We start from the raw sequence: 15,658 nt of genomic DNA, 5'->3' as shown, positions 1-15,658 counted from the left end.
ATCATTCGAAATTTATTATGTATTAAGATACTAACATTTAATCGGTTTAGAAGGTATTCAATTTTTAGTACAACTTAAGTTTTTTAATTCGTAATTATTTTAAACGTCTAATAGATAATACTCCCTCCGTTTTGAAATATAGGTCGTTTGACTTTTTTGCACGTATTTTTAAGTCCTTTGACCGCACGTCAAAAATCATTATTTTTAAAATTTTCTTTTTTTGAATAAAAATATATGATTTATATTTTTATTCAGAAAAGAAAAATTTCAAAAATAATGATTTTTAACATGCGGTCAATTGACTTAGAGATGTGTGCAAAAAAGTCAAACGACTTATATTTCAAAAACAGAGGGAGTATTATGTGTAACACCAATTGGAATTCTTGCAAAATTAATATTGATAGTTATTTGATAAATTAATATTGAATTGTAACATGGCTTTTAAGTTAAATAAATTCAAAATTGATTTGTTATTAGAGTTTTTGACCATGGCCCTGTTTGGGGATTAGCTGTTAGCGGATTGAATCAGATGTTTTGACTAGCGGATTGAAATAGATTTTTTGACTAGCGGATTGAATTAGCTGTTTCTCGTAAAACCGTTTGATTAATAGCGGATTTATTAGCTTTTTCTGACACAAACCAAAACCTCTAACCCAAAAAACTCCTCAAAGTAGCTTTTTCAAAATTAGCTTTTTGGGTCCAAACCTCTATTTAAATCCGTTAACTACCAAACACTTGTATTAGCGGATTTTAGTGGTCAAACCTCTAAACCACCCCAAACCTCTAATTTTGGCCCACACCTCTATCTTCCAAATAGGGCCAATATCTTGTGAGGCTTTTTTTAAAAAAAAATAGGACTATAACCTTTGTGTTTGTTATGACAATGTTCTTGGCAAGTTTCTTTTACATGTAATTTATTATATGATAAAAAAAACTAATAAACAATAAATTAAGATACATGGAAACACGAGTTAAAACATAATATAACACAGTAAAATATATAATATTTATTAATTAATTAGTAAACACTAATTTATTTATTGTGTAAAATAAACATTAATATATTTATTGTGTTATATTAATAAATATATTAATGTTTATTTTACTGTGTTATATTAATGTTTTTTTTATTATCTATTAGATTTTTAAAATAATTACGAATTAAAAAGCTTAAGTTGTACTAAAAATTGAATACCTTCTAAGTCTATTAAATTTTAGTATCTTAATACATAATAAATTTTAAATTAATGAAAGGACTCAGATAAGAAAATTATTAATAGTTCAGGGACCTCTAAAATAAAATTCATATACATGTGTCAACAAGTCTGCCACGTCAGCAAGATTCTAACGTCCTTTAGAATCTTAGTTAACGGAAAGACTCAAATAAGAAAACTGAAAACATAAGTGATCCGGATATTGGAATCTTTATTTCAGGGACCTAGACAATAAAACACCAATAGTTCAGGGACCTTTAAATTAATTTTCCCTTTTTGAATTTCCTGGTTTATAAAAATGAGAGGGTTGGAGTATTAAAATTTGAATTCTTAACCATCATTTTAAAGTTTTCTAAAATAATTGGAGAATCTAACTTCGTATATTTGCATTTTTGTCAACTCTGGGAAAGAAAGAACAATTGAACATTTGAGCTGAAACATAGGGGGCATATCTGAGGTGTATATATATTAGGTCAAATTGTTGAGACAGGATGTACTCAGTTTGGCATGTAACTGACTTTTGTCTTTTTACTCAGTTTTGTTTTGTGGACATGAAACACTTGTAATTACATAGCTTTGTGCAACAAAACAAAATAAAAATGGTTGCATAATTGTAAATTTTCCCATAACTAGGACGTTTCTACTGCAGCTTAAGAAAGAAGAATCTTAAGCTTCCCACTAAATCACAATAGCAACTCTATGGAGTACAATTAGTTGATTTACTTAAGCTTCTGAGAGACATGTATAATCTAGCAATCTAGACGAATATTTCGGTATAATCTTCCTAAGGGCAGATCAAAATTTGGAAGCATAAAAGCAAAAGAACTCTTTCTTTAAGGTCTAGAGATTAGAGATAAACTTTGTAATGATCCCACTACCATGCCGAAAGTTTCTTCACAGTATCACGTCAGGATCATCATCATAGTCAAAATCTGGTTCACTTGACTGCTTGCTTCTTCTTCCGTCTCTTGGGCCTCTACCCCTCTTTGGTTTTCCTCTGCAACGAAAGAAGAGCAATCATGTAATGCAGTTGTGTATGCGTATGCTCACACAATATTTGCTTAATTCAGAATAAAAAATGTACTTACTGCCCGTTTGCCATTAAACCTCCAGCATCTCGAGCAGCAGCATGCTCCTCAGCCTAAATAAAGCCAACAAAAAATTCAGTAAAAAATTGCTGTTACACAAGTAAATGTAGAAGACCAGCCATATATAACAGATAAGTATCAGCTCAAAAAAAAAAAAAAAAAAAAAAAAAAAAAAAAAAAAAAAAACCCTTCCTTGATTAAACTTGTACAATTATGTTTCTTTTCAAATGGACATTTGGGACAGTACAAGAAAATAGAAACAACAATGTATTGATTAAATTAATATTATGCTAGGTATTGATACAGAACTCCTTACCAAGTAACTCACAAAGCGATTTATCCTTGACGGAAACAAAACAAAGATGGGTTAACTGACGATAGAGCTTTTAGAATAAAATTTACAATTAAAGATTTGATGCCGTATTATCACTCTACCAGAGAATATCCACAAGGCCACAAATAAACTTTTTTACTTTCACAAATATTCAAGGTCCTATTCACTCTATATTATATATTGGTACAAGAGTTGCAGCTCAAAATGACGATTCCTACCTACCTAAAAAAAGGAATAAGGAACTCCTAGTAATTCACCGCCTGCAATTTCAACTTTTAAAGTCAGTGCTTCACCTTTTAAACTGTAATTCTGACCTCCCTCCCTCCCACTGATAATCAACACACTCTCTCTCCTTTTATTGATAAATGACACTCACCCATAACATCCTGAAAGAGGATCAAGGATTCTTGTGGTTCCGGAGGAAGGTACCATCAGACCAAAGAGGGCATATGTTTTCCACAAGAGTAAAACATTGAGCCTTACAATTGCTTCCTTATAGCAACAACTAGACAGCAACATATACATTACTGTTTGAGACTAAAACTGTTTCCCGAATGACATTAAACCTCCTTCCAGCAACTATGAAATAGAAGTACACATATAACTGAAAATGAATAATACCAAATCCAGATGGCAATGACAGTTGTTGACTTTTAAATCCTTTGATATTTACAAACTCTGTATTGATGTTATTTAATATCCAGGACACAACCGAGGCCTGTCGATAGTACTCTTTAATACATGGCTGACAGTAGCATTTTGAAATTAAACATACCGCAGGTGAGGTGATAGAAGATAGTGAAAAAAGGCGATCTTCAGGTCCAAATTTTCTCGAACGCTTTAAGCTGCATCCACAAATTGGTTGGTTAGCTGTTGTGGTCAACTATAATACAATAATTTTTATGCAATCAACATCCACAAGTTCTCCTTATCAAAAAAACATCCAAAAGTTCTTAACAGTCGAAAATTGCCATATTTGTAATGTGGGTTGATCTTTATATTAAACCTTGCTCTTCATGTTTCAACATTATTTAAGCTTTCAACCAGTTGCGTATCGATCTACTACGAAACCTATTACAAAAGAAGAAGCTGACTAAGCTTTCTCTTACTTTTGAGCACTCGTTACCATCATTAGTCGGATAAAATATGGGAGACTTTCTGCTGATTGAAAGCCGCAGAATCAAAATACGAGGATAAATACAAAATTTTGACTTTAAAAAAAGAAGAGAAAACATAATATCAGCCTGGTTCACTTTCAAAATGTACACCGATGCTGTTCGTATAGTTTAGCAGATTGTACTTTTGGTTGTGGCGGAAAATTTCACTGTGTCAGCTAGACTAGAGATTGAACTATATGCTTAAAGAATGATGTAATTTGTTAGAACTATAGGTCTAGGTCTAGCCGTATATCACTACAGACAGCTTCATTAAATCACACAATCTGCAAAGAAATTACAAGAACTTAGTAAGTAAGATACGAGGAAGATTCAGAATTTACAGATTAGTGCTCTTAGATGATGATAAAAACCCTTCAAAGCCTTTCAGTACATTGCCACACTGGCTAGGATCATGTAGATAACTTGTCTCCATATCATAAACCTGTAACATAACTTAGCATCAGCCGCACATAGACAATTAACTAGAACTGTATTTATCTACTAGACTACTAACTAGCCCGGTTCAGCCGAAGAATGGATCATCGAATAGGTTGAACATATACATGAATGAGGTATACATTACAGAGAAAAACAATGTCGTTGAATTTCTTAGAAAAAATACTTTGTATACATGTGGGTGTTAGGAGGAACATCAAAATACTATAAATTTGTTTTTAACGAAGATATTACTTGACACCTAGTACTGTAACCGCTTAAATAATACCAATCTATTCATGGTTACAGAAATAACCTATGCCGCACTTGGAAGAACATTCAGGGAGAGACAGATGTACGCAAACCTTTTTTTTTTTGCTAAATAGATGTACGCAAACCTTATGCATTATGTGACTAAAGAAATTACAAGAAATCCTATGTCCCACTTGGAAGTTGGAAGTACGTTTGGGGAAAGACAGATGTACGCAAGCCTTATGCATAACTGGGTACTATATGACTAAGGAAATTCTTTTCATGGAACCCGCAAACATTTCATATATAGGCACCTATTCCAACACAAAAAAGCTCTTGAATTGAACAAATTAAACTACATCAACATGTACACTTGACAAGTTACTAAACAAACAATGCTAAGAAAATACAAGATATGCCAAACGAAAAAAAATAAAAAAAATAACCCCAATAATAATCTTGTATGATTCATACGGTATAAAGAACTCACAATCCAATTAAGAACCCAAATTAAACTTTACATCAAACAACAAGAAAACCCCCAACATTGCGATCATCAAAATCAAGAATAAATACCCAATACACTTAAAAGAAACCTGATATTCAACAATTAGTAACCCCCTACTTCATGATCATCAAACAACCGAAGAACACACGATATTCATCGCGTTATACATGAATCATACTACAAAAAGCACCCACATTTCAATCAAGAAACCCAACACAAACCTCAAACCAAACAAAAACAAAAACCCCAACATCATGATCACCAAACACAACAACAATCACAAACATTAGGCCTAAACAAAGCAACCTGCTTTTCGATAACTCGAAGCTCCTCATGAAGCCTAGCTCTCTTACACAACAGGGCATTCACCATTGCAGATGGGTTCGACTTTTGTTCTGCAAAAAGAGCTTAAAATCAATTCAAACAATAAAGTTATTACAAACACACATGAATAGACACGAAGACAAAAGACCCATGTGTTAAAAGGTTGTTTTTGTGGGAAATAGAGCTTGCCTTCATGTTCCATTCTGTGTCTGATGTTAAGGTTGTCGATTAGGGCACGCCAAATTTCAGAGTGTTTGAGAGTGTTCGTGTTTCACAATGTTGTGGGATGATCAGATGCTCAGGAGGCATTCCCACTCCAACTGTGTATGTAATGTGTACAAATATTTATTTTTTTCAAAAAATTTTTGATTGTATTTAATTTTTAAATGAGCTGTTCTTTTAATCAGAAAAAAATTATTTAAAAGTATCTAAAGTTTATTTCGACACGATAAAAAATATCGCATTTTTAATTTTTTATATACCTAAACCATTTGGCTGAATCTAAAAAAATGCATCTATTTGTATAAAAAAGTGGACTAGAAGGGAGGAGCAATTTAAAAATTAGAAGTGATTAAATTTTTTGGAAAATAAGTATAAGTCATAGAATAAAAGTTAGCATTCTCAACTATTTATAAAAAGCAGTACCTTTCACTTTTTACACAAACGGATCAAGAAAAACAGAAGTCGGCTTCTTATCGAAAAAAACCCGAAACGACCCTAGACAAACAGGCACATATTATTAGAAAATATAGAAATAAAAAAAAAAAACCGTCTGCACTTCTCAACCACAGTTATTTTTAAAGAATATCCACAATTATTCTCATTAATTATTTTAGAATTTTATTTTTAACTAAAGTTTATAATTAATACTCCCTCCGTCCCTCCCATTTCTTATCAAATGGGTTGGGCACGGAGGTTAAGAAATATATATAAAGTAGTGGAAAAGAGGAAAAAAAGTGGGTGAAGTAGTGGGACCCATTGATTTTTAATGTATAAAAAGAAGATAGTTGAGTAAAAGTAGTGTGAAAAGGAAAGAAAAGTGGAGAAGTGGTGGGACCCATTAACTATTTTTGGTAAGTTTTGAAATGTAAAGAATTGGATGGTAAATGTAAAGAAATGAGAGGGACGGAGGGAGTATATTTTATTGTGAAAAGATTAAATATTAATTAGTGCAAGTATCATTTTTAAAATGGCACGGATTTCAGAAATAAATAAAATTAAATAAATAATCAGAAATTTAATCAATTCAATCACCTATATAATTAAAATTAATTTCGATTAATCGATTTATGAAACAAGGAAAGAAAGACATATATTCCACAGATTGCAAAATGTAGTGGAGCAAGGACAAATGTTGACAATGCCACTTTACAGATAAAACACAAATGTGGGCTGAGCTTCAATTTGACGCACCACCTTTAACATCACTTGTTGAGTTCTTCTTTCACTCTCCCCCTCATATATTCCACCACAACCCATTTTATTTGCACCCACAAAACTCTCTCTTCTCATCAACTTCAACTCATCAATCATGTCCATCAGATTCAGAAAGGTATTTCAATTTTCATTCCCACTCTACATTTTTGTAGTTTTATTTTCATATGAATCATAGTTCTTGTTTTAATGAATTATATGTGCTCTATTTTTTTTTTGCTTTATATGATGATTAGGTCCTAATCACACTTTAAAAAACAAGAATGTGCAGGTTCTTAGTATGTGTTATGCCTATCAGTAAAACATGTATGCCTATGAATAAAACATGGTTCATGGAATAAGTGTCGTTCTGACTTTTTGCACCGAACTGTAGTTATTATGGAACTGAGAGAGTACAAGTGTCGTTCTGACTTTTGGCACGTGACTGTAGTTATTATGGAACCGGGAGAGTATGATTTATGATCATTGAAGTAAATTATGTCTAACTATCTGTGTACTTCTGGTTTTGTTTCCTAGACATGGGTGATTAATATTTTAGCAAGCTCAACTAATTTATAGGAAAAATGGCAGTCATGTTTCACTAATACATAAAATCTGGCAAATGAGTGTTCAATAGTTCAAATGGTAGTGGAATTGAGGCTTCATATTAAACTCGAAAGTTCCTTTTCTTTTTGCCCCAACCATTTCTATATATCAGATTTCTAAGTATACTGAAGTAGGGGTAAAGATTTGAAATGACAACTTTGTAGTGCGGATGGGGATGGGCATAGGCATTAATGTCATTGAATTATCCTCAAATCAGGTCGCCTTTTGATCAGGATATAGTTGATGTTCTGGTGTTTTAGTGTGCTGACACTTATAGTGATATATTTAACTCACAATCTAAATTTGAAATATTTTTTAGGCAAATGCTTCGTCAGGCATGGGTGTTGCTGATCAGTGCAAAAATACATTCTTGGAATTGCAGAGGAAGAAAGTTCACAGATATGTGATATTTAAGATCGATGAGAAGAAAAATGAGGTGGTTGTTGAGAAGACCGGTGATCCTGCTGAAAGCTATGATGATTTCACTTCAGCCTTACCTGAGAATGATTGTCGATATGCTGTCTATGACTTTGATTATGTGACTCCTGAGAATTGTCAGAAGAGCAAGATATTTTTCTTCGCATGGTTAGCTAATATGACTGATTCCCCAAATTCTTTCACTCTATCGTAATTTTATCACTATTAGACATTCTACATTACCTTTGCCAAAATACAGTAGACCTGTAACAGCGTTTTGCTGAGATCTAGCGCAACCTGAGCATATGTACACTAATTTAAAGATAATTGAAACAATATACTCAATGCTTTTACATTTAGGCAGCAGTCCTTAGTATAGCGGGTTAAATGTGATCTGGCTTGCTGCACATTTCAAACTTTATTGTTAATCTTGTTTCAGTAATAATCATTTTTGCCTTATTTGAGCAGGTCCCCTGCAACCTCTCGCATTCGTTCCAAGATGCTATATGCCACATCAAAAGAGAGGTTTAGAAGGGAGATGGATGGTGTTCATTACGAAATTCAAGCTACTGACTCTACAGAGATGGATCTTGAAGTGCTTAAAGAACGTGCAAACTGAAGTCTCTAGAGTTAAATATTGTGCCTCTCCTCGGCAAGCAAATGTCTTTTCTGAGGTATTGCCTACAAATAAATAATTAAATATTGCAGTCGGAGAGGCTGATCCTGGGATCTTCTTTAGCTTTGCTAGAGCAATCCAGTTGTCATATGATTCTTCTTTGATTGTAGTGATATACACATAAACCTATAAGCATATGTATTCGACTTCATATAGAGTTTTGTTATCTTAAAGTGCTCAGAGAACATATATGCTTGACCACATAAAGTTTTGTTATGAGAATAGAGATAGTTAAAATGATACTACAAGAAAGATACCCTATGGGGGAAGGGGGTTACAAACCATAAGGGAAACCATATATCATCAGATCTTTCGGGCCCTTGCAACTTTAAACTAAATAGTGAAATGCAACAATATCAGTTCATCATGCCACTAGATGATTAATCTACGCGACTACTTTTAAGATTCTGCTTCACTTGCATTTGCATTAGTGTCCTCGTTCTCACGTGACATCTCCTCCAAAGATTTCCCTTTAGATTCAGGCACCAAGAATGTACACAATGTGCCTGCGAGATTGACAAAGGCTATCAGGAGGAGTGCATTCTTTACCCCAATACCTGGAGGATAACCTGCATCAGTCTTTGCCTTGTCTTTGCTCTGAGCCAAATATAAAAACCCGAAAGCACCTACTATAGCTCCCAGCTTCCCTGATGCAGCTGATATGCCATGGCACGTTGATCTCAATCTAGCTGGGAAGATCTCAGCAGGCACAATAAAAGTAGTGGAATTGGGTCCAAAGTTTGCAAAGAAGAATGTCAATGAGTACATCACGACAAATCCAATGCGGTTGTCCTTGTGAGTCCAGTGCTCATAGGGAATGGCTAGAGCAAACATGAAAATCGTCATCATGGAGAATCCAAGCAACTGAATTGTAAATCTTCCCATCTTATCAATCAGAGCAACTGTAAACCAGTAACCAGGAACTGTACTGAATAAAGCAATAAGTGTTTGTGCTCTTGCAATTTTGTATACTTCTTCGAGTGCATTCATAGTTTTTGCAGGAGGAATCCATCCAACTGCGCTAAATATGTCTTTCTGGAACAGATTTTGACTGTAAAATGCTATGTCAAGCAAGAACCATGTGCTTGTTGTACCTAACAAGTGAAGCCCATGGCGACGTAAGAACTCCTTGCTGAACAAGCCAAATGAATTTGCAGGTTCATCTGAATTCTGCTCTACCTTCTGCGGCTCAGCCTCAATGTCAGCTTGCAGGACTCTGGACATATCTTTGGCAGCCTTTTCCGCGTTCTTGGCCACAAGAGCCGTGTAACGTGCAGTTTCAGGCATCTTCATCCTCCAATAGTAAGTTAGTAGAGCTGGAAGTGCTCCAACCATCAGAATGATTCTCCAAGCAAAATCTGCCTGTGGAACAGTAGAGGCTGCAGGGCTGACCTCATAAGACGGAGCCTTGAATCTAGCATCAAACGCAGCTGAAATTATAATTGCCAACACCCCTCCTGCCAAGATTCCAAACCCTTGCATTGCAAAAACTGCAGCAATAAACGCGCCACGAGTCTTCTTGTTAGCATATTCAGACATGATGGTGGCAGATAGTGGATAGTCACCACCAATTCCAAAACCAAGCCAAAATCTAAAGAAACAAAGAGTGGCCATCACTGCTTTAGGCTCCTTCCCAAATGAAAGCCCCGAGGCAATGGAACAGAGAGCCATGATCATGAGTGTCATTCCATACACTTTCTTCCTCCCCAGTTTGTCACCAAGCCATCCGAAAAAGAGTTGGCCAGACAGCGTGCCACAAAACGCCACACCATTGACAGCGGCAGAGACATTAGGAGGCAAACTACCTGGTTTTTCAGCACCATCAACATGGTAGTATATGCGGCCCAACAATTTAGTGACAAGAGATATGCAGAAGAGATCATAGGCATCTGTGAAAAAACCCATTCCAGCTACTATAATTGCTGTGAAATGATACCACTGAGTTTTCGCAACATCTAGTGCATTAAGAACCTGCAAATTCTCCCCTGGAGCCATGTCTATTTCTTTCAAACTTTTCGATCCCTTTGAAGCTCTGCTGCACTAGTCTGCTCCCCCCTCCCTGACTTTATCCGCTTTCTCCTTCTCGGAGCAAGCACTGCAAAAATTGATCAAGAGCTGTTAGGCCAAGGTAATCCTAAAAGTATATATCAAGAGATAGTACTTGATATGCATTGAAAACAAAAGATCTCCAAGTCCCCTTGACAGCCTCACAGCTAGATTACAATTTACATGGACTCACTAATATCGAAACGTGTCTGAGTGTTGGTTTAATATTTTAAACATTTTACATGTTTTTGGCCTAAACAAGTGTCGGAAGTACTCTAGACAACGAAGAGTCGGGTAAAATTAGACCTGTCAATTTCGTTCGTATCGTATAATTTCGTGTATGTGTACTCAAAGACCAAACACAAAACCGACCCATTTAGATTCGTGTACTTTGCACCTCCGGTTTTCGTGCCGTTCTCGTGCGTGTTTCGTGTAAAATTGAATTTAAATATAAATATAAATAAATATATAAACTAATGTAAATATTGGATCACAGTGCAATATAGCTAAACTTGTGATACCAAACAAACCAAAAACCAACTTTACTGGTAAGCTAACAAATAAATGTTCTATCATTCATGAATAAACGAAACCTTCATGATCTTCTAAAAGCATACAAGGCAAGAAAAGCTTTAGTATAATAATAACAAAAATCTTACAGATCACTGCAATTAGAACAACAGTAAGTTAGCAAATATCACAGTCTAAAATCAGTAGTAACATGAAGAAAATTATCAGCACTAATTAATTACATCACTGTAATTACTAAAATCATTTCATTAATTCGCTTATAGATCAAACACACATTTGTTTTCATCAGTTGCCAATCCTTCACATTCTACCATAATCATTTCCGCAAAACAATAAAATTTTACACAAAATAACATATGACGGAAAAAATTAAAATACATATTTAAAATCTGGGTATCTCATAAAAATGTCAAAAACTTATTATGAGTGATTGAGCTCACCTGTCAGGCTTCAGATAAAGAAGAGACAGAGATCAGATACAGAGATGAGAAGAAACGGGATTTAAATATTTGTGATTTTCGAGAATCGGATGAAAATTTCGGTTGCAGTGGGAAGAAGAAACAAGGAGAAATAGAAGAGTAAGAGAGAAATAATTAACAGATTTGTTTTCATGCAGTGGCAAAAACACACATGCACATATTTATAGGCTTATGTGTGTAGACTAGTTAACAAAACGGGAGATATTGCCGTAGATAATTTATATTTAACTTGGACTCCGTAACAGACGCGTAGCATCTTTGCCAGTATATGCTCTTCTTCCCCCATCCAGTAAATATTAGGGGAATTATCTTGTATATTGTTTTTTCAATCTTATTTTCAAAAATACTACCTTATCCAATCTTATTTTCAAATCTCTAAAATATTTTCAAAAATACTACCTTTTTGAAAATATTGTCCAAAAATACGGTGGTTGCATATGCAACCATATATGCAACTACAAATCCTGATTTCAAGTTTCAGTTTTCAAATGTCATTTTCGACCTCATCTTTGGAGTCGATATATATATATATATATATATATATATATATATATATATATATATATATATATGGATTCCAAATATGAGGTCGAAAATGACATTTGAAAACTGGAACTCGAAATCAGAAATTCAGTTGCATATATAGTTGCATATGGTTGTATTCAGTTGCATATGGTTGCATTCAGTTGATTCTATTGCAATCTAATGGCCCCGCCAGGGGCACCCATACTTCAGTTGGAACTTACGGTTTTCAGTTGCATTTAGTTGCATATGAGGTTGCATTTAGTTGCATATGAGGTTGCATTCAGTTGATTCTATTGCAATCTAATGGCCCCGCCAGGGGCACCCATACTTCAGTTGGAACTTACAGTTTTCAGTTGCATTTAGTTGCATATGAGGTTGCGTGCAACCTCATATGCAACGGAAAACTGTAAGTTGCAACTGATGTATGGGTGCCCCTGGCGGGGCCATTAGATTACAATAGAATCAACTGAATATAACCCATATGCAACCATATATGCAACTGAATTCCTGATTTCAAGTTCCAGTTTTCAAATGTCATTTTCGACCTCATATTCGGAATCGATATATATATATATATATATATATATATATATATATATATATATATATATATATAGGGTTGGGTTCCAGGGAGACCATGCTATACGAGAGAACCGAGAGACCACATCTTAGACCGTCCATCACAGTCCATCACACAGTACATTGATCTGTATTTTTATACGTAAATATAAGGGCAGTGAAGTCAATTAATGCTATAATACACATATAACTCTAAACAAATATACGCTGAAATCTGGCAGCATGCATGATTTTAGGGAACTGTTATATGGAAATAACATATCACTTCCATACTTTAGTTATATGTATATCAATCATCCTCCCGTATGTCTTCACAACTACTTTCTTCTATGTAATAAAACCACATCAATTCTTCTTCCTAAATAACGTCATTGTTCTTTCAAGATTTGTTTTGTATTTTTATTTATTTTATATGTGGAATGATACTGATATGGAGCTCGAGGAACACACAAGAGAATAGAGTCATGACTGGTACCAGTTGTATAGAGCTCGAGGAACACACAAGAGTATAGAAGCAGATAATTGTACCAGTTGTATTGCAAGGTGTATTTTGTATTGTTATTCATTATGTATATGGTATATAACTGGTATAGTTATCGAAGAACACACATAAGAACCCTCTTCTCACTTGTATAATGATTTTTAGATCGCAAGTATGGTGTTTTGTTAAAAACAGGTTATGTTTGTAACTCAGATGTTTATTATTTAAGAGACTCACATGGAACACTGAGATGATTTGATATGGTGGGTAGAAGTTTGATCGTGTTTAATCAATATATACTTGGTGTTTTATTATGTGGCTCTTCTTTTGTGTAGGCTACTAATTGTTTCCTCTCCACATTTTTTTATTTCTTGTGTTCCAGATTGTAAAGCTAAAAAATCAGCAAACTCTGATGGTTCGGAATTGAATGGGTTGAAGAATTCAGTATTAGTAGTCTTATACAGAGGCAGGTACAAGAGATAATGAACGTTAGAGGTGTTATCTGGTGTTCAAGAACTATGATGATATTTTTGACTTTATAACTTATCAATGTGAGTCGCTTGTTTAAGCGTGGGAAATCATCAGAGTTAAACAACTATTTTTTTTATATTGTTTGTTTTCACAAACTCAAGTGGTGGGTAGGTTTGATACAACTAATTTGGTTATCAATAACTCAATGATGTAAGGGCTCAACTTTGTGTTCTTGACAACGCATGTGAAACTCAGGAGTTTAAGGAAGTTCAGAAAGGTTTTCATATGGGTCAAGCTCTGAATGACTACATATTTTTTGTCCAGTATTCTTTAAGTCTATACGTGCTTAAATGTCTGTTTTGGATTCTTCAAACATGTTCCACATATATTTAATATTAAGTCTTGAATTCTTAATTGAACACCTCTAAGAACGATTTCGATGTCACAGTTTACACTTCCTTGGCGAACACCTTAAGGAATCTCTCGATCATAATTTGCCACCTTCAACCACCTTACTAGAACAAGATTTTTGAATGTGAAATTTTTATCATGTGTCTAAGAACACCTTAAGGAATCTTGTCAATATAAGTTAATAAAAAAGTATAAATTAGTTAGTAAAATATACTATATATAACGGTAACGAACGAATGAAATTTTCTAATTAAATCATAATAGTAATAAATACAGGAGATTTTGCGGATGATACAAGTAGAACTTTATTGATATTAATTATAAGAATTTTTTTTCCTGTGAGTTTCCAGTGATCACTTTACAAAATCTTGTGAAAATAAATTAGTAATTTAATATTCAAAAATTATAATTTTGTCAATAAAAATATTATTACGTTAACGAAATGATGAGATTCTCTTCTTTAAACCATAATATTAATAAATACAAGAGGTTTTGCAGATATTAGTAGTTGAACTTTGTTGATATTATTGCAATTTTAATCTTTTTCAAATATTAATATTTAATTGTTCTTATCACCTTCATGAACACGCTACTGAATCTCCATATAAATATTATGAGGAAAAATAATATTTTTAGATATCTCATTAGAACCTTAGTATCTGAGAACACCTTAATGAATCTACATATTAATAAAAATAATACACTCTATTACTAATTTTTTTTAATACACGACTATGTATTTTTATTATATGGCTACCGTAACACCTTAAAGAATCTTTACAAAAAAAATATTGAATTAATACTTGAAAATTTTAAATTATCATGTAAAATAATTTATAAAGATATCGCAGCACGCAGGACAATTAATGAAATAATTTATTTTTTTAATTTTACCATCTAATATTAAATAAAACACAACGGTGCAATTTTTATCGTATGCGTAAGTAACATCTTAAAATTAGTAAGAAAGAAAAAAAATTAAACATATAAATTATTCAATAAAATATGTTACATTGGTGAAAAACTCATGGATTATTTAAATATTATTGAAATTATTAAAAAAAAATTATATCTAATCATCTAAAATTTATAAAACAAGATATTTGAAGTGAACTTATTATCCTGTGTCTAAACAACACTTTAAAGAATCTTGTAAAACAAGAGGTTTTGCAGATATTGCTAGTAAAACTTTTTTGATATTATTGTAATATTACTTTCCTTTAAATATTAATATGTAAATATTACCTTCATGAACACGTTAGGGAATCTCCGATATAAATTTTTACTTTTAAAAAAAATGTTGTTGAATATCTATATATAGAATCAATAAGAAAAAAAATAAATTTGAAAATATAAATTATTCAGTAAGTTGTGTTATATTGGTGAATAACTCATTGATTAATATAATTCCTATTGAAATAGTTTAAAATATTTATACTTTGTCATCGAACTTTTAATAAAACAAGATATTTGATATTGAAGTTTTTATCATGCGTGTAAGGAACATATTAAAAAATCTTGTGAATTTTAATATTAAAATAGTAATAAATACAGGAGATTTTGCAGACATTACAAATAGAACCTTATTAATATCATGATAATTTTTATTTTTTGATTTTAATATTAAAATATAATTATTATTATCACTTTCACGAACACGTTATGAAATCTCCATATAAATTAAGTGTTTCACTAATATATTATGTTTCTA

General features: G+C 33.0%; 3 protein-coding genes across 4 annotated transcripts; 1 reads left to right on the top strand and 2 right to left on the bottom strand.

The window, feature by feature from the left end:
• Positions 1–1,780: 1,780 nt before the first annotated feature.
• On the bottom strand, positions 1,781–5,637 carry LOC108211927 (uncharacterized). Its single transcript, XM_017383645.2, has 6 exons — positions 5,502–5,637; positions 5,295–5,383; positions 4,135–4,235; positions 3,412–3,481; positions 2,303–2,355; positions 1,781–2,211 (listed from the first exon to the last, which is right to left on the bottom strand). The coding sequence occupies exons 1-6, from the start codon at positions 5,512–5,514 to the stop codon at positions 2,109–2,111; spliced, it is 429 nt and encodes a 142-aa protein (XP_017239134.1). The 5' UTR covers positions 5,515–5,637; the 3' UTR covers positions 1,781–2,108.
• A 1,058-nt stretch (positions 5,638–6,695) lies between these two features.
• Positions 6,696–8,590, top strand: LOC108211052 (actin-depolymerizing factor). 2 transcript variants are annotated; one of them, XM_017382540.2, is made up of 3 exons: positions 6,696–6,864; positions 7,651–7,916; positions 8,217–8,590. In XM_017382540.2, exons 1-3 carry the CDS (start codon positions 6,844–6,846, stop codon positions 8,365–8,367), a joined length of 438 nt encoding a protein of 145 aa, XP_017238029.1. In that variant the 5' UTR covers positions 6,696–6,843; the 3' UTR covers positions 8,368–8,590. The 2 variants fall into 2 exon arrangements, with proteins under 2 accessions (XP_017238029.1, XP_063946306.1); XM_064090236.1 differs by lacking the exon at positions 6,696–6,864 and adding an exon at positions 7,471–7,548.
• LOC108211051 (probable inorganic phosphate transporter 1-7) lies at positions 8,217–11,622 on the bottom strand. The gene is made up of 2 exons (XM_017382539.2): positions 11,442–11,622; positions 8,217–10,519 (listed from the first exon to the last, which is right to left on the bottom strand). Exon 2 carries the CDS (start codon positions 10,417–10,419, stop codon positions 8,824–8,826), a length of 1,596 nt encoding a protein of 531 aa, XP_017238028.1. The 5' UTR covers positions 10,420–10,519; positions 11,442–11,622; the 3' UTR covers positions 8,217–8,823.
• Positions 11,623–15,658: the final 4,036 nt, after the last annotated feature.

This window comes from Daucus carota, chromosome 3, assembly GCF_001625215.2.
Source record: "Daucus carota subsp. sativus chromosome 3, DH1 v3.0, whole genome shotgun sequence".
Classification (NCBI taxonomy): Eukaryota; Viridiplantae; Streptophyta; class Magnoliopsida; order Apiales; family Apiaceae; genus Daucus; species Daucus carota.
The sequence above is the reverse complement of the archived record's forward strand: the minus strand, read 5'-3'. Positions and strand labels throughout refer to the sequence as shown.

Coding starts and splice junctions, on each gene's coding strand:
- LOC108211927 (XM_017383645.2), bottom strand. Junction 3,482..4,134: donor TCATCTAAGAGCACTAATCT/GTAAATTCTGAA, acceptor TTGTGGATGCAG/CTTAAAGCGTTCGAGAAAAT. Junction 2,356..3,411: donor CTTCTATCACCTCACCTGCG/GTATGTTTAATT, acceptor GGCTTTATTTAG/GCTGAGGAGCATGCTGCTGC.
- LOC108211052 (XM_064090236.1), top strand. CDS start 7,501: ATGGGGATGGGCATAGGCATTAATGTCATTGAATTATCCTCAAATCAG. Junction 7,549..7,650: donor TTGAATTATCCTCAAATCAG/GTCGCCTTTTGA, acceptor AATATTTTTTAG/GCAAATGCTTCGTCAGGCAT. Junction 7,917..8,216: donor AAGATATTTTTCTTCGCATG/GTTAGCTAATAT, acceptor TTATTTGAGCAG/GTCCCCTGCAACCTCTCGCA.
- LOC108211051 (XM_017382539.2), bottom strand. CDS start 10,419: ATGGCTCCAGGGGAGAATTTGCAGGTTCTTAATGCACTAGATGTTGCG.